The following is a 23,286-nucleotide window of genomic DNA, read 5'->3' on the forward strand; positions in this document are numbered from 1 at the left end:
AATTCAGGAGAATGGCATAAAGTAATAAAGATGCACATACATTTTATAATGTATAAAAGGTACCTAAAATACAAATTCTCATGCTCCAGTTGATAGATGAGCTGTCTAATCAACGTTTGGACGTAACTTAAGTGCTCTCATTAGTGTGAAGACCTTCAGGCTAAATAAGCCTAAATCCCTTAAAAATTGCTTCTGAAATAGAAAAAAATCCCCCTTATGATTCTCCTTCTGCCCAAATCATATCAATTGATGGGAAAAAAAGAGAAAGCAGGAGAGAGGTATTTTCACATAACTTTGTTTTAACTAGCACTTGGAAAACTATATTCCGAATCTAATTTAAAATGTTAAAGACAAAGTTCATTTACCATCAAAACAGTGAAATGGAAAACATCACATTTGAATTCAGTTTTTTTTTTTAACTTGAAAGCTGGATCTTTCACACAGCACTTAGAGCTGCAATGGCTACTGACTCCCTTACTTTAACTTTTTTTTTCTAATCTAAAATATTTAATCAGCAATGCTAAATACTGATTTATATGAAATTGTAAAGTGCTTATCAAAATGACACCATAAAAGAAGGAACTGAATATTTTTACTGATTTTATTTTGAGCTGGATGAGGGGGGAAAAGCATAAAATCAGAATTTCAATTTGTACTGACAAACCATTGGGTATTAAATTCTAAAGGCACGTAGAGTGCATAAAGAACTGATGGCTTGATTAGCTCTTGTGGTGCAATTGAAGGAGCTGTCTCTCTCACAGATTCTCCATTTTGAGAAACACTTTGATCTCTGTTCAAGTCAATTCATGAACATCAACTGACAAGACTGCATGAAACACCCCGATGGTTAGGTCCAAACTCGTAGCAAACTATTTGGTTTCATTAAGGCTTGCAGGAGAAGTGACCAGTGACAGTTCTTTCATTCAGAAGCCAACAGGCAAGTGACTACTTAAACTTTAATGTACATATTGTACTGCTGAAGGCCTCAACACCTATAGTTATTAGTGAAGTGTGAATGCCTTTACCTACTACTTTGTGACAGTGTGAAAGCACTCAGCGAAGCTGCACTCTTATATATGCATTTACTAAGGTTTGTTTGAAGAACTGAAGAGCTGATTTTCAATAACTTTGGTGTGAGACTCTATCATCTATGGCAGGTGGAAAAGAGGAGACAGTATATACTATCCAAAAGCCAGTTATTCAGAAAGATTTGATTTTTAAAATGCTGGTATTTCCTAAACACTTATACAATATTTAGGGAAAATATAATTTATCCAGGATAAAATAAAAAACTATGAGTCAGTACTAACAGTAAACACAAAGATTTTGTTTAGAGGATTGCTAAAGTTAACTATTTATACTAGCTTTTCCTTTTTTAGTTGCCTTTTTCGAAGAACTCCACTTCAAAGGGTTCATTTTTGCACTAGTTCCTGTCAGTGCAGGTCAGAAACACTAAAGTGGAAAGTCACTGCACTGCCGTGGCACAGAGTCTCTGCGGCTAAAATCAAACAAAGCCCAATTAAACTAATCATAACGTCCCAGTGAACACAAGGAAGCTCACCTGGTATTTCTGGACTTCTTGTGTGAATTCCCAATTCTACTCAGTACTTGGTACTATAATTACCCTGACCAAAATACTGTGAAATTACTGCTCTGATCTACTAATGGCTGCAAAAATCAAGCTGCTGTGGTTTCATGCCAAGGGGCCGTAGCAAGGTGGCGCAATGCTTTCTGACAGAGACGACAACTTCTAAAAACTCAAAAGAGAAAATTAACGGGATGTGGTTTACGTTGCCAAAGACTGTTCATTAATTACCAATTTAATCACTGCTGGAGGCATGACATTACAAAAATCTGGCTGAAAGTTCTAATAGATTATGAAGACCACCTAAGAAGAGTGACCAAGAAATGTACAAAACAATTAATACTGTTTCACTGCTATCAAAGACACTCAGATTATTTTACATCAAGTGAAGCAAAAGAATTAGTAGCTTCACAGTGCCACCACTAGGAACTGTAAATACAATGGCACACAATTAGTAATGCACATGTGACTTTTCGTTCAAGGCATATATCCTTGGGAAAGCCAGAACATGATAAGGAGAACAAAAGAAACATTTCAAAATGAAATGAATAAAGATTTTAACTTTACCCTTGTGCATGCTGAGCAATAACAGAATAGGCAATGCAAAATACTGCTCTAAGTTATGGTGATATCATCCTGGGAATTCACAACAGCATGCTCTGAACATCCATACAGAAAACATCCACAGTCATTAACAGCAGTAGAAAAAGTGAATTCCAGAAGCTAAGAAACCTAGGCCTTGCTTATTACACAAAAGTCTCTCTTTTATTGATAATATTTATGGCCAGACAATCAGAAAGCATTTAGGTTGTTTAACCCAATGGTTTTCATGTAACCCGCGGACAAGCTGATGATTGATAAATGTATGTTTTGTGTCAGTGGATAGTCAGTGCAACTCATATTTAGTCACAATCAATAAATTGCATAAGCAACAGCTGACAAAAATAAACAACCGCATACAGGCAATTGCGCTAGATTCTCAGCTGGTGTTAATCAGCATAGATCCACTGCAGTTAATAGAACTAAGCTGATTTATACCAGCTGAGAATCTGGCCCAGCAATATCTAAAACTGGAACCACATAAATATTTGTTTTGCATCATCTAGGGAGTTACATCACACTTACAAAATGTCTTGCTGATCTGAAACTGACAGTACATATTAATTCTACTTGTGAATGAGACTAATTACATAGCAAGGGAAACAATTTGTTTTCCCTTCCCTTCTATAATTATATGTGGGAGCTGGATGTGGTTAGCCCTTGTGTAGTGAAATAATATAACTTCAAAATAAGAAAAATAGCTAAACTATCAAATATATTGTCAAAAGATATGGAATCTTCTTCAGAATGGTCACTGACCATTTTTATCTTTACTGTATTCTGGAACATGAAATGAAACAATTTGCTTGTTTTTGCCATTTGTGAAACTGGATCAGCTTTACTGAGCTTAATGTTTCATGATGAAGAAGTAAATATCAGTTGTTTATTGAGGCGTCCAATTAGTGGGTCCATTCTTCATGTAAGGAAAAGTATATGCTTAGAATATTAAACTTTCCATACTCATGAAATTTAACTATCATAAAGCATAGCCTTATCAGTTTAAACCATATTCAGCAGTTTTATGGTGGCGTACAGAGAAGACATATAAATGAACAACAGGGAATAAGTTACCAACACTCAGAGATTACCAAAATAATGTCCAATCTTTTTACCAATTAGATGGCAACTGCTTCTTTTGAAATCTCAAGAAGATCTCGTGATCATATCTAAGTCTAGTCACAATTATCAGCATGACAGACTAGTCTTTTTTCAATCAATATTTTCCAATTAACATTAAAAGACCAAGGTTGCTTACTTTCTGTAAAAGCTCCACCTTTCAATACAAAAATATCTGTCATAGGTTTAATTGGCAAAACAATAGCCTTGCTACCTTGTTTTTTTCATAAATAGTAGGAATAACTTGGTAGCATTTCTTTGGACCTTAATCACAGGCATTTAATAGATATCTAGGAAGGCCACAGAAAACTCCACTGATGATCTAAATGCCTTTCTTAGTTTAGTATAACTAGGTATTTTAGTTTAAATCAAAACCAACATCAATGGAAGTAATTTTCAAGAATCTGTAAAAAATAATGTGTTGAGGAAAGAAAACTTGTAATGGCAAGTTTTCTTTGAAGAGGCTTTCTGTGAAATTAATGCATTATTTTGCATTGTATACCATATTTCATCCTCTATCACACCTTGTCCTTGCTATCTATGGTTTACTTTTGGTCATGTATTACAGCAAAATACTGTGGCTTATTTAGGAGGGGAGAGTTTTGTAGAATTCAAACAATAAATGAAACTGTTTAAACAATGGCTTTGAATAATTAAAAAAACTTTGTTTATTTAATTGCTGATGGAATAGGCAGTATCTGTGCAAATATCTGCTGCCAAAACTTATACAAATTAATTTAAAATAGATTTCAAATTGAATTGATTTACAAATATCCAACCAAATATTGATAGTTTATGATGGTTTTCTAAAATGATTTTCAATGTGCATGCTAAAAAGTTATAATTTTGGAACTAAAAATATTTATGAAAATAAAAAGTGTGTGTGTGTGTGTGTGTGTGTGTGTGTGGAGAGAGCCACTTATAGTTCTTACTCATCTTGGGAAAATAACAAATGGTAATATTAACAACTAAAGTATTAAGACTCTCTCTGGATAGTATATAATAATTATGCTAGCAACAACTACTTAAACTGAGATGGACAGTGTTCACTGACTAAGATCAATATATGGCCCCAGACCTTATTTACTACACACTATGTAAACTGTGTTTTGATTACAGAATAATTCATTCCTGATGGGCTTTTCTATAGCACTCTTCACTACAGCATCCAAGTGTTTCACAAACATGAATGAATTTATTTTCACAACATACCTATGTGGCCAGGTGATGTCACTATCCCCATTTTATGGACAGGAAGTTGAGGCAGAGTAAGTCAAAAGTGTACATTCATTTGGCACCCAGGTTGAGATGCCTTTTGCCTGAAGTTTTAAAGCACTTAGTATTATCTCGTTACGTAATATATTTGAAGCCTGGCTCAACAATAGCTGTGAGTACTCAGCAATTCTGTAAATCAGATTCCAATCTCAAGAGGGGTTCCCAGAAAACAAAGAATGCACAATTAGTGACCACCTATATAAGTTTTAAGTGATTATCCCACAGGCCTGCTGATAGGGTTGCCAGATGGTTGAAACAAAAATAACGCCTCCCCCCCCCAAAAAAAAACACCAGGAAAAAATTCTGTTGAAGGGAAAAAAAAGTGGGGTGGGGGAGACCAAAGTTGTTGAGAAAAAAAAATGTAATATAAAATATAATAGCATTAAAACAGCATGTCCTCTTTAAGAGTGAGTGCAGAGATAGGAACAGGGGAATGGTTGAACACTAAGACCTAGGGCTTCCCTTTCGTCGGCAGCCATTTTGTGCTGCCAGCCTTGCGGACCCAGGTAAGCATGGGGGCTGGAGATGTTGGGACCAAGAGGAGGGTTCGGGGGGGGGAGGGGGAGGAGGAGGCTAGGCACTGAGTGTTTGTAGGGTTGCCAGGTGCCTGGCATTTTCGCCTCCTGGCTGGGGGAAAAAATCAGAAAATACCGGACATTTTAGGTGACCAGTATTCTCTGAATTTTTTTTACCGGACAGGACGTGAAAATACCGGACTGTCCGGGTGAATACCGGACACCTGGCAACCCTACCCGCTGATGGGGAGCAAAAAGAGGGCAGGTTGACTTGGGGCCTGGTGATTCAAAAGGGCTGGGGCTCCCAGCTGCCACTGCTACTGGAGCCCCAAGCCCTTTAAATCACTGCCGGAGATCCAGGCAGAGCACCCCCGGTGGTGCTAAGTGCTGGCAGCCCCTTGCTCCACCTGAGGCCCTGCCCCTTCCAGTAGTGTGGAGCTGCCCTGCCACCTTGCCCAGGGGCTCGGTAATTCTGTTGGCCTCCTCTGCTTGCTCAGCACCATGTAAGAATTCTATGACAAAGGCAAGAATAGAATTCATTTCTTTTGTTGCTCATCCACTCCTATAACCAGGGCTTACTGAACTGTGGCGAGCCCCGCTTGCCAGCCGCGCTGTCCGGCGATCTGCGCATGCGCAAATCGCCCGAACCTGGCTCTTCCGGGTTGCAATCTACTCGCCATGGGCGAGTAGACTGTATTATTTGTTGAGCCCTGCTTATAACCATGACACCATTCCTGCTCTTCCTGCAATCCCCTACCTTCTTGGCTATACACACCCTCTGACTTCTATAACAAATGAGGTACGGTCCTACAGATAACAGCATCCTGTACTACATAATCCAGATTCATACCCAGAGTAGGTCCATCTTGGGCACTGAATGAAACATGGGTCTTGAGGGAAAAAACCCAGTATGTAAGCATGTAATTAAATATTGTATGATCATGCACATGCACAAAGAGATTAAAAATTAAGATTGAACAGGAAATTGTAATTCCATGGCACAGATCTTTGTAATTGAACTCACAGAGTAAATGATAGCAGTAGTAGATTGCCACCTGATATGTGGACCAGCAGTAGAAAGGGATGTGCCACACTTTGCCAGTGTATTTCACAGAGATTTGCTGATACCAGAGAAAGATTGACTTAAGAATGTTGAGTTCCATTACAGGGGATTCTGTAGGGGAGTGCTCTCCAATGGGTATAGATTTTCTGACTCTATTTCTCTCAAGACTGTCCTCTCCAGATTGACTCAGAGTCAGTTTTGTCTCTTCTCACCAGTTCATCATCCCAGTCTTCCCATGTACCCAGTCCAAGTCTTTTTCAAGAAGTTTCACCCATGTACCAACTGCTAATAATAACCACAACCTAACTAAATTCATTATTCTCTAGGTGGAGGAGTTATGCCAAAACCGAGCACTATTACATTAAACTGGAGAAAAGAAGAGTTAAATTAAAGTGTGTAAGCCAGTCAAAAAGAGCCTACAGGTTAAAATGAGGAAATTAAAATCCTTAGATTCAGCATGGAGGCAATTTAAATATCTTATAACAGAGTCACAGAATGAACGCATATCTTTAAAAAAGAAACAAGAGGGCAAAAAGAGCATCGCTAAATACTAAGGCTCAGGATGTCACTAAAACCAAACAGGTACCCTTAAGAAAAAGGAAATGCAGATCAAGAAAAGTTAATAGAAAGGAATATAAACCAGAGCAGGTCATCTTTATAATGGAAATTGAGAAGGAACTTGAAGAGCAAATAGCCAGACAGAAAAAGAAGTAACAAGAAATCCTGCACATCTGTCAATAAGCAAGATTCCTGTGAGGCTATGTCTAGACTGCAGGCTTCTTTCGAAAGATCGCGTCTAGACTGCAGGCGGATCTTTCGAAAGAGAAATCCGCTTTTTCGAAAGAGAGCACCCAGCGAGTCTGGATGCTCTCTTTCGAAGACGGCCTATTTACATTGAAGAACGCCTTCTTTCGAAAGAGGAACTTTCAAAAGAAGGCGTTCTTCCTCGTAAATTGAGGTTTACCGCCATCGAAAGAAAAGCCGCGTTCTTTCGAAATAATTTCGAAAGAACGCGGCTTGAGTCTCCCGAAAAAAACCCTGAGTCTGGACACGGCCACAGAGAATGGTGGGTCTATCACACTGCCAGGGAGCAAAGGACAATGTGGAAAATCTAAATAATACCTTTGACTTGATGCTCACCCCAGAGGATTTGGGGGGAGATGTGGACACCGGATCAGCTCTTTACAGATATTAAACACGAGGTACTAACAGAGTCTGCAGAATCAAGACAGGTGGACTTAGACCAAACTGACAAATTCAAGCATGACAAGTGACTAGGCTCTGATGGAACATATCCAAGGAGTTGGGATTTTTGACGTGCCTAAGGAGACCAGACACCTAACTTCCTTATGCTCCTTTGACCTGTCAAATTGTGCAATTTCACATTCAAATGAGCTACTATGCTAGAAAACTGGCAGGAAGAACAATACTTGCGTCCACACGGCAATTGCGTTATTTCAAAAGAAAATTGAAATAACGGAGGGCTTTTTTTCTGATGTTGGTAAATCTCATTCCACGAGGAATAACGTCTCGTCCGAAAAAGCTCTTTTGGAAGAGGGTGGGTGTGGACACTCCACTGCTGCTGTGTCGCAATAGCGTCACACCAGGGCCATTCTAAATTATTCCTCCCCAGTGCCTTCTGGGGCTCTAAATCAAGATAGCATGTCAACATTAGGGGAGCCTGCCTCAGATTAATTTGGAGGCTTCCCTGTAGTGTGGATGCTCTATTTTGAAATAAGCTATTCCGGAAGACATCTTATGGATTAGCTTTTTCCGAAATAAGCTTGCAGTGTAGACGTAACCTAACTCTGAAACTGCATTGGACTGGTCCCAGGAATTATAGACCAGCGAGTCTGACTTCAGTATCAAGTAAGTTGGTTGAAATGATAATTAAAACCAGAATTATAAAACTCTCAGATGATAGAGAATAACTAGCTACCTTTGGTACTTCTTTAAATAAAATTAGCACCTGCGATCACCAGGCTCTGAAATCCAACCCTCTCGTCTCTGAAATGTTGTACCAGTTCTGAGGAGCACATTATTGCTGTCAATCCCCAATTCTTCTGGATGGCTTCTAGACAGGATGGAGAAAGGGATTCCAAACACATGGATACTCCTTGCTTTTGCCTGATGCATGACTCTCAGGCAGTGAATAGGCAGTGAAAGCAGTGCTCCTAGGCTGCTAGTGGATGGAGACAGGAGAATGAGAGGAAGAAAAAGAGGTGGAGTGACAGAATAAGAGTAAGAAAAGTAGGCAGAAAGTGACAGAACTCAGGTAGGAAGAACAATGGGGAAAGAAGGGTGAGAGCAGACAAGGGAAAAGGAAAGGGAATCAAAGCACAAAATCATAAAGAAAGGAGGCACTGAAAAGGAATCCTGGAAGAGAGGTAACGGAGTTGAGAGGGACAGAACAGATAAGAGGAACAGAAGATAAAGAGCAAAGCAGGAAAAGGAGCAAAAAGACACATAGCATAAGAAGGTGAAGTGGACTTAACATCACAGACAATGAGAAGAAACTGGAAGAAAGGACAGGAGCTAAAAGATAGATGAACAAATTCAGTCATAACGTTTCTCTGTTGCTGACTCCAGTTTGCCAGCAAAACAATTTTTGAGTAATGCAAGGAAGAACAGTGGTGTAGGCATAATGGTAATCTATAAGATTGGACAGACATTCTAATGGGGATAGGTCCAGGGAAGAGGGAGGAAAAGTCAAGAGAGTTCAGAAAGTTATGGGAAAACTGCCACTGCTATCAGTCGAGGTCAGCTTGCAGTCCATAAAGTGACAAGGGAGCTCACAAAACAAGGACGACATGGCCAATGAAGTAAATAGCACAATTCTGACTATACCCTGGGAAGGGAAAGGGTTGGCAGAGTGAAGAGGGTCTGATTTTTTACTACATTCATTGTTTAACTTTGCTTTAAATAGGACGTCAACCAAACCAAGCCAAACCAGAGCAGAAAATATCTAACAGCTGTAATGCAAATGGTATTAGGTTATAACCACTGAATGGATTGGGCTTCTCCCTGGAGCAGGTGGAGGGGCCACACAGCCTACTTGCTGTGGAGAAGCCATCAGGTGGGCTATACGATTCCAGGGAGGCGGGTCGTGCAGTCTGGTAGGTTCCATGCACATCCCATTGTCCTGGTCCAACCAAACCCTTACTTTGCTTTAAGTTTTGATAAGAGGAAGCTGCATACCAAATTTGGTGGTCCTAGCGGTTATAGTTTAGGAAGAGTTTTTGAACAAATGGACTCACAGATAGACATACAGACAGATGCACAAACTCTCTCAAATATATAGCAGAACAGGGCTATTCAGCATGCAGCCCGTGGGCCACACGCGGCCCGCAGCCTGTATGTTTGCAGCCTGCGGTACGGTTTGGGTTTATGTGGGGCTCAACAGACAGCCTGCAAGCGAGATCCTTTGAACACGGCCTCCACTGGGAACACGCTCCACAACGGCAAGGCATCTCCCAAGTGAGGTGAGCTTTGAAAGAAGCAAGCAGACGGGCTGGCTAAAACAGGGTGTCAGCGTTTTCAGCCCCCAGGGAGGAGATGCCGGGAATGCCGGGGCATTGTGGGAAGTGCTTTGTATTCATGCCTGCCAATGTGAAAAAAGCTATTTGCATATATTTGCATGTATATGCAACCACACTTAAGTTGCAGCCCTCGGCATGTGCTGTGTGTATCATTGTGGTTCCTGGGGCTTCCAAAGTTGAGTAGCCCTATAGTAGAAGGCGGTTGTGACCTAGGGCAGGGCACTGGAGTGTAGGGGTTTGGGATGTGACCTAGAGTAGGAGAGGATTGTGATCTGGGGCAGGAGATTGGGTTGCCAGATCTGGGAGGGGATATGGGTGTAAAAGGGGGACAGAGGGTTTGGGTTTGGGAGGGGAGGAGAGGCAAAGAGTCGGGGCAGAAAAGGGCTGGGGTGCCAGAAGCAAGCTGTGGCCAAGAGACTTACTTGTCAGCTGCCAAACTAGACTGCCTGCCTGCCTGCCTGCAGAGCTTGAAATGTTTCCCTGCCTGCCTGGCCACGTGCTTCATGAATAAGTGAGCCATGGAGAGGGGGCATGGTTCTTTTTGGCTGCCTGTTACTCCAACAAGCAGCTCCCACTGGTTGGTTCTGCAGCCGCGTTTGTGCATGGTGCGCGGGGCTGCGGAACAAGCGAGGAGCCTGCCTAGGGCTCCCCACTGCCTCCACGGGCCAGATCTGGTGGCTTGACGGGCAGGGCCCAGTCCTGCGATCAAGTCTTTAATTACATGATCACATTCTACTATTCTCCACAAGCCTTGTCTCACTGAGTACGCAGGATGGACAGTGCTCACTGAATAAGCAGCTATTCAATATTCATTTTATCATCATTGTTCAATGTGTAGCCCTAGGCCTTATTTACTGAATGATAATACACTGCTTCGAATGCAGAATTACACATTTCCTCATAGCCTTTTCTATGGTGCTCATGTGCATAGCCTTTGAGTGCTTCATGAAGTATCTTCAGAACACCATTCTGTGGCAAAGCGGGGTGCTATTACAGTAAAACTCCAATAGTCCGGCATCCAATAGTCCGGCACTCCTGATAGTCCGGCATCAAAATGGCAAGAGCCTAGTGAGTGAGCTTCGGCAAAAAATGAGTCACAAGGTAACAGCGGCAGCAGCTGAACTGAGCAAAAAGGGTAAAAAAGGCTTAAAAAAACTAAAACATTACAGTATACTGTATACAGTATGTACAATAAAAAGGGTTAAGAACACTTTATATACAGTATATAATGTATACAGTATATATATAACCATCTTATAGTACCTCCTAATAGTCCGGCATATCTGATAATCCGGCACCACCTAGGTCCCATAGGTTCCGGATTATCGGAAGTCTACTGTATTCCCATTTTACAGATGGAGAACTGAGGCAGAGATATTAAAGTTAAAAGTGTACCTTAGAGTGTGAGACACTGGTGCACATGTATGCAGAGTGCGTCAGGCGTCAGTCCCTCTTCCAGCTCCTCTAGAACCTCTTACTGAGGTTCCAGCTGCATTGTTCTCTGTACCTTTTTATCTATGCACATCCTGTCCGTGGCCCTACAAAGTTACAGGACTTCCTTTTCAACCTCCTCCTAGCGCTGGACAAGGTGGCCATTCATGATACCAGGAGGAGGAAGCTGGATGGGGGAGGGGACAGATCCTGGGGCATACTTCTAGTCCCTCCCATGATCAGAATCCACTGACTCCATAGACACCATTGAGGGCAGGAGCTGCTCTTGGGGTTCTCTGTTCAGTGTCCCCCTCTGGATCTTTAACTTTTAACATTCACTCCCATGCCTGTTTTCTTTATTTTTTTCCACTTGTGGCCTGGGTTCTGTGACTCTGCCCGGAAAACTTCAGTTAACAGGCTAGATCATCTGGTTAGAGGGTGGTGCTAATAATACCAAGGTTGTATGTTCAAGCCCTATGTTGGCCACTCAACACTTGGGGTGGTGGCCTGTCTTCCTTAGGACAAGAAGCATTGAGCTTAAATTGCAACAAGGGGGCTGTGTCTAGACTGGCCAGTTTTTCTGGAAAATAAGCTGCTTTTCCGGAAAATTTGCCAGCTGTCTACACTGGCCGCTTGAATTTCCGCAAAAGCACTGACTTTCTACTGTAAGAAATCAGTGCTTTTTGTGGAAATACTATGCTGCTCCCGTTCAGGCAAAAGTCCTTTTGCGCAAAATGGCCAGTGTAGACAGCTCAGATTTGTTTTCTGCAAAAAAGCCCCGATCGCGAAAATGGTGATCGGGGCTTTTTTTGCGGAAAAGCGCGTCTAGATTGGCACGGACACTTTTCCGCAAAAAGTGCTTCTGCGGATAAGCATCCGTGCCAATCTAGACGCTCTTTTCCGAAAATGCTTTTAACGGAAAACTTTTCCATTAAAAGCATTTCCGGAAAATCATGCCCAGTCTAGATATAGCCGGGAGGTTTAGGCTGGACATTAGGAAAAACTTCCTAAACACTGGAATATTTTGCCTAGGGAGATTGTGGACTCTCTATCACTGGAGATATTTAAGATCAGATTAGACAGGCATCTACTAGGGATGATGTGGATGGTACTTGGTCCTGCCACGAGGGCAAAGGACTGGACTTGATGACTCCTAAAGGTCCCTTTCAGTTCTATCCAGCCCTCCTATTCTGTGCCTTAGCATCATCCCCTGTAACAAAAATAAGCACGCACCTTCCTGATCTGCCAAGGACTCCACTATGAATAACAGCTTTTATCTGTTTCCCATTAGACTAGAGCACCCCAAGTTGCCAGTCTTTTGCTAGCACCTCCTCAGAAACTGGAAGCTAGTTTCAGAGACCAGATCCATAGAAGCTACTGAGAGGGCAAGTTTCCTCATTGTCACTCTGTTAGACAACCCACACCTTCATGGTGTTCTGCAGAATGGTGTCCCTGAAGTCTGAGACCTCCTGTCAGTGTGATAGAGCCTGTGGCAAGTGGCCAGTTCAAGTGATGCTCACCGTGTGCAAACCCCACCAAATATTCCAGGAACAGAAGGCAGCCTTGCCCCCTGCTTCTCTCTCTTACATTGAGCATGTCCTGTGGGAGGACATACCATGCTCACTCCGACCCACCAGAGCTTGTCATTGGGCCTCTACTCTATGAGCATCCCCAGTTGCCCCATATGAAGCACCTGAGCAGGATGAAAGCCATCTAGATGGTTCACCTCTACATGCTTGCACTCCACAGCACCCACTTCCTCACCCTGTGCAGCAATATTCCAATTTTTTCCATTCATGTGTGGAATGAATTTTGTTGTGTGCACCAATATTGGTACATGGGTGGAGCAGGAGAAGGGAGGACATCCTGACATCGGTGCCCTCCTATCTTCCACCCACATGCTACATAGCAAGAAGGAGGATCCTGGGAGCAGCTGGCCACAGGCTCCAAAGCCAAGGGCAGGAGCAATGGAACTGCAGAGCAGCAGGGGAGGGGCACCTGAACACTTGCGGCCAGATGTGCGCAGCTGTGCTAACGAAAGGCATGGAACTTGATCCACTCCTGGGGAACTGTTCCGCTTTGAGGGGATGCAGCTCGGTGGGACAGCCTATTCTCCACCCATGTCTCACAGCCTGCCTGGGATCTCACTTGGCTGCTCCCTGACGGACCTCTGAGCAAGGGAGCATGGTTGACTTGGATCATGGTCTCTCCTAACCACTTGCTGCTTTTGCTCTGAGAAGAGCATGTCAGATTGCAGCCCATGTTCCGACTCCTCCACAATCACCTGCTGAGGCTCTGATCCCTCTTTCCCTCACCCCTCCTTGTTTTTGCATTCCCCATCTGTGGCTCCACAAAGTCACAAGACAACCTCCCCCAGGCCCAGGCCAAAAAGGCCATCCACCAGATGATGTAGAAAGGAAGCTAACAACGTGGGTGCTCTTTGGCTGTGGGTCCTCTTTCCAGACTCTCTTTGCTTCACGTTTCCAGGAAGTTCCTCGCTTTTCATCTCCCCACAGGTTGCTCACCCAGCTCTGGCTCAACACCCCTCTGAGTTCTAGAGGGGCAGCTTCCTCCTCCTCGTGCTACATGGTAGAAGGAGAACTGAGAACACAGGTGAGACAATATTCTAGCTTTTGGTTCCTGTGACGTGTGCTCTGTGGCCCCTGGCTAGAGAAGGTGCAACTGCACAGAGGGTATGTCTATGCTGCAGTTATACACTATGGCTGTGTCTACATTGGCCCCTATTCTGTAATAGGGATGCAAATGTAGCACTTAGGAATAAGAGATCCTCCAGAAAAGAGCTTATTTTCCAGAGGATCGCGTCCAGACTGGCGCTTTTCTCCGGCTTATCTACCAGCCGGAAAAAAGCGGCAGCCATGAAAATGCAAATGCCGCGGGGGATATTTAAATCCCCCGCGGATTTGCCTATTCCAAAGAGCTACATTTGCATCCCTATTACGGAATAGGGGCCAATGTAGACGTAGCCTATAACTATTCTGTGTGACTGACCTGGGCTCATGGGACTCAGGCGATGGGGCTGTTTTATTGTGGTGTAGATTTCTGGTGACCTCAGGAGTGCCTGAGTTTGGGCTCTCGCCCATGCATGAACATCTACACAGCAACTTTTAGTATCTCAGCTTGAATCCCATAAGCCTGAGTAAGCTGACCTGGGAGATGCCATGGAGATGCTGAGGCCTTTTATTCCAATGTAGATGTACCCAGAGACTCCTGCTTAACCCCTGCAGTTCTAGATTTAAGAACACTCTGAACAGATGGAATCTTGAGAATTTAGCTGCCAAATTCTAACAGTCTCTCTCATGAACATGTGTGAACAGTTTCCCAACTTGGCCAGGTGGGGGTGGAGTTTTATGAGGCCAAAAGACCACCCCTGACACCAGTGTAACCTTTTTATCAAATTCCTGCTCCAGATTTTTTTTAACATGTACGAAACAACATATTTTCCCCCAGCTTGTTCTGAGAAACAGCTAAATTGTTCCCTCCCCATACTCCTAAATTTATAACTCCCCCAAAACAAAACAAAACAAAACAAAACAAAACAAAACAAAACAAACAGGCTGAGGCATGCACCTGTCAGGGAAAATATGAGACCAAACGATTAAAATTTTGAAAATTTGTATGGGACTAAAAACATAGTCTTACAACAAAAAGTCCCAAGCAACCTTAACCGGGCATCACTACTTGTGTTGCCAATAGTACCTTTCCTATAATGCACACTGATCTATTGACAAACTGTTTTTTGTACATGAAGGTGAAATTCCTAGTAACAATCAAAACTTTAATCTCATTTGTAGGCTCCTACCAAAATCACAAACTATTTTGGTAAATTTCATAGTCCTAGGATTATAAAAATGGTAAATTTCATTATTTCAGGTATTTAAATCTGAACTGTCCAATGTTGTAATTATTGGGGTCCTGGCCTCCAAAGGAGTTGTGTGAGGGTCACAAGGTTACTGGAGGGGGGCACTGCTACCCTCACTTCTGCCCTACTGTTGGTGGCACTGCTGTCTTCAGAGCTGGGCAGCTGAAGAGCAGTGGCTGCTGGCTGGGAGTCCAGCTCTGCCACCAGCAGCAGCAGCAGCAGCAGCAGCACAGAAATAAGGATGGCCTGGTATGGTATTGCCACCCTTATTTCTGCACTGCTGCCTACAGACAGCTGCTGCCACTCTCCAGGCATCCAGTGCTGAAAGCAGCAGTACAGAAGTAAGAGCAACATAATTATGGTATTATCTAGGGATGTAATAGTGTAGTTGACCAAACGATTAACTGATAATCAGAAGCTTATTGGTTAACGCTACTGGCTACATGCACGTCCTCCCTCTTATGGCTCTCCAAGCACATTTTTTTATTGGACTAGCCGACAGGCTGGCTCAATCCCGGGCTTGTGCGGGGTCCCAGCATAACCTGGCTCTGCATTGTTAAGGTATGGGCTGCTACTGAACCCAGATGCCAGTAACTGCGGGGACCCGGCACGAGCTGGCACTGAGCCAGCCTGCCTGCATGCCAGCTCCCCAGTCCCGTAATAATGCAGAGCCGCAACGGGGGGTTATGCTGGGAGCCGGTGCGAGCTGGGACTGAGTGTTTTCACTGCTAACCCTTGTTGATTAATTGCGTAGTCAACAACATTTTTGTTGACTCCACAATTAACAAATTACATGCTTACTACCATCCCTAGTATTACCACCCTTATTTCTTTGCTGCTGCTGGTGAGATGCTTCCTTCAAAAGCTGGCACCTGGCCAACATTACAACCATCGCTCTCCAGTTGTTCAGTTCTGAAGGCAGTGTAAAAGTAAGGGTGGCAATACCATGATCCTCCTAAAATAATCTTGTGATATTCTTGCAGGACCCCCCCAGTTGGGAAATGCTGGTCTCCCTCCATGAAATCTCTATAGTGTAGGGTAAAAGTACAGAAAAGGTCACATTTCATGGGAGGACCCCAGATTTCACAATCCATAACACGTTTTGCATAGCTGTGGATGTGGGAGGGCATTACTCCTTTGCAAAAAAACAGTCATAAAAAAAAACCAGACACAAAACTCACACATGGGGCCAAGCCTTTTTTCTTTCTCTCAGAGAAAAAATAGTATTAAAAAGTGAAGTGTTTTTGGAAAGAAAACATTTTCTAAGGGGGAAAAACACTTATACCTGCAGAACCATGATGGCTCAGAGAATAAAATTTGCCAAATGCTAGATCCACCCATGCCTGTGAAATCTCACTCAAATCAAAAGGCAGAATCTGACCCAGAGGACCAGACTATTAATGGTGTGTGAATCTGTGAATGGTACAAAATCTTTATCATAGTCGCCAGAGGTGCAGGCAGACTGATGTTCTTAGTGAAACAAGTGCTGTGGTTTCAGTTCAGTCTCTAACACACAATGGCTAGCATCACAAAATTACAGCACATAATCTGACACAACAGGCAATCTCTGCTTTGAAAAGATTTGCATAAAAATTAAATTAGCTTTAATCTCCGGAGAGAATGGTCAGCTCCGGGTCACCAGTGAGGTGGCCAGTGGGCCAATGAGTCGCTGCAGCTGCCTCCATGCTGCACCTAATTTGCAGAGACACACTTTCCAGAGTCAGCAACGTAATTCATTCTGGTGATGAAAAGGGACACCAGCATAACAGCATAATATGCTCTGCTACAAACGAACAGGTAGTTTTGCTTTTCATCCCACTAGTGTTTTAATATTGAAAAACAATAGTGCCGTTCCTAGGCTGTGCTCAGGGTAGGGATGTTAAATAGCGGTTAGCAAGCTAATCAAGTAGTCGATGGAATTTCCACTGACTACTCGATTAGTCGATATGGGGGTCCGCTGCAGCTCTGTTTTTTAAATGTAGTGAGAACCGCCAGGCTCTTGCTATTTTTAAAAAGCAGAGCTGCAGCCGTCTGGGACAGCTGAGTCCTGGCTTGAACCCAGTCCCAGACCACTGAGGCTCTGCCTGGCAGCTGTTACTACATTTAAAATGCAGAGTTGCAAGATCCCCTGCTGCAGCTCTGCCTCTTCTGCTCCTCCCATGGAGACGGTGCTGGGTGGAACTGGCTTTTAAGCCGGCTCCCACCAGCACTGGCTCCTGCTCTCCCCTGGCTGCTTCTGATACAGCAGCAGCAAGGGGGAGGAACAACTATTCGAGTAGTTGACCACTCAACTAGTCTCTCAGGGTATGTCTACACTACCCCGCTAGTTCGAACTAGCGGGGTAATGTATGCATACCGCACTTGCTAATGAAGCCCGGGATTTGAATTTCCCGGGCTTCATTAGCATAAGCGGGGAGCCGCCATTTTTAAATCCCCGCTGCTTCGAACCCCGTGTAGCGCGGCTACACGGGGCTCGAACTAGGTAGTTCGGACTAGGGTGCCTATTCCGAACTACCGGTACACCTCGTTTCACCAAACAAAAAGTAATCGGCATACTAAACCAATAAAAATAGTAACACATAAAATGAATTATATTATTTTCTTATGTTATCTGCCATGATGGCCAACACTGCTTACATCGCTTAGCTGCTTAGCGTGGGTTGGGGCGATTGTACCGGTTATCTGTTTATTCCCTGCCTTTAAAGCTGCATCTCTTCTTGCTTGTTCCAGAAGAACTCTTGCTCGTTCTTTAAGTTCTTCTTGCCTGGTCAACATTCGTTGCTTAAAAATAAAGAAGTAGAATTAAAGGCAAAGAAACCCCACCATAATCAACATTGATAGAGTATAAAAGTCAGGATTCAGACGAGAGCACATAACGTTTGACAGCAATATAAAATAAAGGTCATAAAAATGTAAATTGAAAAATAACCTCACAGGCCTTTATGATGCAACCAGAGTTTCACTCATTTTCTATCAAAATTTAATACCTTAAAACCAGAACAGTTGGGGGAAAATGAACTAGGTGGAACAAAACTATTTTATTATGTTTTTACCTATTTTAAAGTAATTCTTTCTTGGCTATTGACAATTGGTGTAATTCCTCTTCTATCCCATAAAGCAGGGGTGGGGAACCTTTTTTGGGTTGGGGGCTGCCCACTCGCAGAAAAATCAGTTGGGGGCCGCACACAAGTGAGAAGCAGAAAACCAAAACCAAACCCTCCCTGATGTGGCTCCCAACTGAGAAGGAGAAAGACAATCTCCACTTTCCCCTCACACCAGAGCCTACAGGGGCCCCGTCTAGTAGATTTTGTGTGCTCCAGCCCCGCTGTAGGGCAACAAGGGGGGCTGGAGCACCAGCATGGGCTCCCCAATGCTGGGGGAGGGGGGGCGTGAGCCTCAGGGGCCAGATCCAGGTGGCCCCTAGGCCTGAGGTTCCCCACCCCTGCCATAAAGGGATCTATATGCAAGCTGCAAAAACAGCAATAAAATGTGTTTGTAGTCTGGCTGGAGTCAGAAGAAAGTTTCTTCCCATTCACGCACCCGATGACCTCTGAGTAGAAATAATAGTATGAGAAGCATTGTGTTGGCCCAACAGATTGACTAGTTACAAGGCCATATGTGCAGAACCCTGAATCTCTAGCTCTGTTGAATTATGTGACTCCTGAAATTTAGACCCTAGGAACATGTAACTTCCATGTGTTTTTAGGCCTTGGAAAGAAGGTCTATATATGACCTAGAACTGGGGGCATCATGTTTTGGAAGGTATGTTCCTGCTACAGGCAGGTATTTGCGCTATTTTTCTGGCAAAAGGAGTTAGCTGGCTCTGGCTGGTACAGCTGAGGTTTTAAGTTTGATTAACTGGTACAAATACTCAAAAGGATTAACTACCCTAGAAGGCCCCTAAAGCCATCCCTTCATCTTTCTTAGCCGATTTCCCCCTTGCGCTGAAAGTGTCAGTACAGAAGACACACAGCTGCTATTATTTTCTGTGGGCCAGCTCCTGGGAAGAGATGCTGGAAAACTTCATAAGGGTCCACGGCTTATGGAGAGGTGGAGCTCCTGTGGAGCTTGCTGTAGAGTTGCAGCTGTGTCACTTCCCCTTCTGTACAGTCAGGGAGAGAGCTGCACCTGGGTCTCAGAAGATGATTTTAGTCTAAATCATGTCCTTTAAGTCAGAGCTATTCACTTAACTTCTAAAAGGGAGTGAGCATGTTACAAAGCACAGTGCAATATTCTGTGTTAGCGTAAGAAACATGCCTGTCTGTCCGCTTGGCCAGTTCTTTTATGGCCACATCCTTGTGGTAGTGTTCAATGTAAGTACAAAATGCTTAAAAACATAGTCAAGTCACACTTACTTGTGAAAGGAAAAAGGGATCCGGAAAACAACAGTTTTTTCCAGCTAATCTAAGGAACAATACTGCAGACCAGCAACACACATCACTTTTCATAGCTAATCAAAAGAAAGCTAAAAACAAAGAAAGTTGTCCTCGGAGGCAGGAGGGGGGATATGGGCCGGATTTGGTTCTCTTGTACAAGAGGTTGATCACATTTTAAAAATATTTGTGTGACTGATCTGATTTAATAGGACACAGAGAGAGACCTAAAAACAATGTTAAGCATTTATGTAATACCTTATGGGTATGTGTAGACTACATGCCTCTGCCGGCAGAGGCATGTAAATTAGACTACCCGACATAGTCAATGAAGTGGGGATTTAAATATCCCCCGCTTCACTACAGTAAATATGGCCGCCGCATTGTGCCGGCTCAGCTGATCGTTGGCACAACACGGCAGTCAAGATGCGGATCGGTCGGCAAGGAGAGCCTTTGCCAAACGATCTTGTATACCTCATTTCAGGAGGCATAAAGGATCAGTTGGCAAAGGCTTTCCTTGCCGACCGATCCACATCTTGACTGCCGCGTTGTGCCGACGATCAGTTGAGCTGACACAAAGCGGCGGCCATTTAAATCCCCGCTTCATTGACTATGTCGGGTAGACTTATTTACATGCCTCTGCTGGCAGAGGCACATAGTCTAGACATACCCTATATCTCCAATATACTGTGCAAAAGCCAGCCAGTTAACCCTAGCAATATCCCTAGGAGATATGTATGTTTGTATGTGTTATCCCCATATTACAGATGGGAAAACAGACAGTGATTAAATGATTTGTTCAAGGCTGCACAAAGAAAGCTGCTGAAAACCACTCGGGATTGTTTACTTACCGGCTCTGCAGCCACGGAGCCTTGAGGCTCTTATTGGCTCCTATTTGCTGTTTGAAGCCAAGGGAGTCACGGGAAGCAGCGGCCCACGCCACATTGCTTCCCGCGGTTCCGCTTGGCTGCAAATGGAGAACCAGAGTCAATGGGAGCCACAAGGCCCCGTGGCTGTGGTGCCGGTAAATAAACAAACTGGAGCAGCCTGTTAGCAGCTTTCTCAGAGTGGGTCCACAGACCACTTGGAGAAACACTGATTTAATGCTTCAGAATGCAGTGTTCCAAAAAAGCTGAGGTTCCAAAATCAATAGCAAAAGACTTGAAGTTAGACTACTTCAGCTGGCTGAGAATACAATTGTGTTTATTTTAATCAGAGACGTAGGAAAGATTAACCGTAATATAATTCCTAAAAAGAGTTGTTAAGGATTTTTTTTTCATACAATAGCTCTTTTCAACATCACATGTTCTTTTCCAAGTATTCGGCTAGTGAAGAATATTTGGTTTGTTCAACAATAAAAAACAAGAAGAACCAAAATCAAAACTCCACCTAGCCTGTCAAAGACACAATAATGATAAAGGTGACACGTAGAAATTAAATTGAACAGTAACCCCATTTTGTTTCAACACCACTGTTGGCTTATGTGTACTTATGTTCAAATTTCTTACCTGTGCAATTTTTGCAGATTGATCTGCATGGTTTATAACCATTTTGGTATCAGTGTCAGACTCTATTTGCTTCAGAGAAACATGATTTTTCTTGATAGGATCTGTGTCCTTGTTATAGGAGTATCCAAGTTTAGCAGTGGGAGATAAACTTGGCTTTTTGACAGGTGAGCGAGGATCTGACCTCCTGCTCTCTGTGGATCCTGTATGTGGCAGCTTTTCTTGCTCTGAGAAACTAATGGTACTGTCTGGACTCTGGTGCCTTTTCTTGTCAGTGTCTTCACAAACAACGGTTGGAGATTCATCCTTTTTTTGATCACTGACATGTTGTAAGTCACTCAAGTCCAAAGTGTCGGCTTTTAGCAGTTTCTTCCTTCCCAGCAAAGGCTGTGCTTGGGTTGTCTCTGCACTGATGCATTTCCTGGCCTCTTCAGATCCAGAAACCCCTACAGAGCTGGGCTGGGATTTTTGTGGATCGGTGTCGCTTCTAGTCCTATGAGAAGAAGGGGAAGCGGTGCTTGGGCTTAAATGGTCATCAGGTGTCTGATGCTCACTTTCTGATTCTCCAACACCACTGTCATTTACAAATACAGAGTCATCCTGAGAAACAAAGTCCGCCAAACCACTTTCAGGCTGGTGCAGTTCAGATTCTCGGTTCAGATCAGTAAGCTCTGCATAGAACTTTTCCTGATCAACAGAACTGTTTGTGTCTGTTTCATAGTTACCTACTTTGTATGTACTTTTACTACTGTTCTCCTCTATCTGAACCACATTTAGTTCTTGGCCACTGAAATGTGCCCTTATTTGATAGAGATATGTCATAACAGTCAGTTTGTCGGGAATCGCTAACAAAACCATGTCAGAAGGTTCCAGCAATCGGGATATTCCTATGCTGGCAAACCCATCATATGCCTTAAAAATAAACAAAGCAAAAATTACAATACAGTAATTTCATCACACATCATAGCAACTGAAAAACTGCAATGCAAAGTTTCATTTGAAAAAAAAATGTTAAAAATATCAAATATTGCAGGAAAGGCTGTGGGCCTGATTCACAATTGCAATATGGTTGTTTTACTTTGTGGGCTTCCATGGAATAATATTAGTTGTGAATTAGCCGTTCTGTGTTTGCCACTCTGTAAGCCAAATTTTAATATATTGTCCATAACTCTGTTATTGCACAACCGGTAATTTTCTCGACAGATTCTACACAGCAGAATCTCCACAGGAACCTAAATCAAGAGAATAAAAACATAGCATTGCTTTTTAATGTCCTTAATACTTTGTTGTCATGCTATAGTAAAAAACAACTCATATTACTCAGAGTATAACAGACACATTCATGAACAAATGGATGTGTGTGAAAGTGGAACCTAAACAAATTCTTCAAGTTTTCATTAAAAAAAAAAAAAATCTATTGGCACCTTAAATGGTTCTCACGCAAGAAGCAGAAAACAAGCACATTTTTTAAAAAAGTGTAAGAGTTGGAATAAAAAAGCAAAGGATGGGTTTTTAAGATAAGGAACAAAGATATAAAGAAACACTACACTAATCCATCTTGGGCTTTATCATTGGTGATCAACCTTCTCCCTTCTACTGGCCATGTAATTGCAGTGATTTGTGTTGATGAAAAAGTACAGCCAGATAACCAAAAAGAACTACACCTTAGATTACCAGATACACAGTTCAAATCATATTGCTTAAACAATGTATTTCTAAAACATCTACTTGACACTAAACTTATACAAAGAGAGTAGTGAATTTATTTCTCACTTCATTTCTGTTTGAAAGCACTTCTCAGGCATTTCTGTTTGAGAGCCTGAATATGACAATGTACGTAAAACCACACTGTATTATTTCTGCTAGCCCTTTAAATGACTATGGTTGGCGAATCAGGTTTTTCTAGTTTTGAAGAATTAAAGCAGTTTCTCAATTTACAATTAATTATTACTCTCCTAGACTAACCCTTGAAGACAATATTGTGTTTCAAGGAAGCCTTTAAAAAGGTATCCTATTGGTTATTTCAGATTCACTTGGGTTAAAGCATGAAATACCCCCACTAGTTTTGCCTCTATGCCCCGTCCCAGTAAAAAGAAAAGGATAATTTTTCTAGAGGGTCCTAAAGATCATAACTAAATATTCTGAATAAAAGGAACACATTAAAAGCTGCTTTAAAAAAACAACAGGTTTTTAACATGATGATATGTCAAAAATGTATCTGCTGTTCCTAATGCTTTTTAGCTGATTGTATCCAAGATTGTTTGAGCTAGGTCCCAGAAGTTCCAAATTTGACTTTGTTGTTTTTGCTGAGGAGAAATGTTTTTTTAAAGAATGTTAGCCACTGGTTGTTGTTGATTATAAATATACAACTGTGTTTTAGATGCAGAAAGGGCGATGTTTAAAA

The 23,286-nt window shown here is 42.7% G+C and overlaps 1 protein-coding gene across 11 annotated transcripts in view; it reads right to left on the reverse strand.

The window, feature by feature from the left end:
- Positions 1-23,286, reverse strand: part of EHBP1 (EH domain binding protein 1) — a 337,547-nt gene that overhangs the window by 74,518 nt on the left and 239,743 nt on the right. For all 11 annotated transcript variants that reach the window (XM_075925601.1, XM_075925605.1, XM_075925600.1 and 8 more), the window contains 2 exons: positions 20,886-21,794; positions 17,642-17,785 (listed from right to left, as the gene is read on the reverse strand). In XM_075925601.1, coding sequence (XP_075781716.1) covers positions 17,642-17,785; positions 20,886-21,794 — 1,053 coding nt within the window. The remainder of the gene's footprint in view (positions 1-17,641; positions 17,786-20,885; positions 21,795-23,286) is intronic.

This window comes from Pelodiscus sinensis, chromosome 3, assembly GCF_049634645.1.
Source record: "Pelodiscus sinensis isolate JC-2024 chromosome 3, ASM4963464v1, whole genome shotgun sequence".
Taxonomy (NCBI): Eukaryota; Metazoa; Chordata; order Testudines; family Trionychidae; genus Pelodiscus; species Pelodiscus sinensis.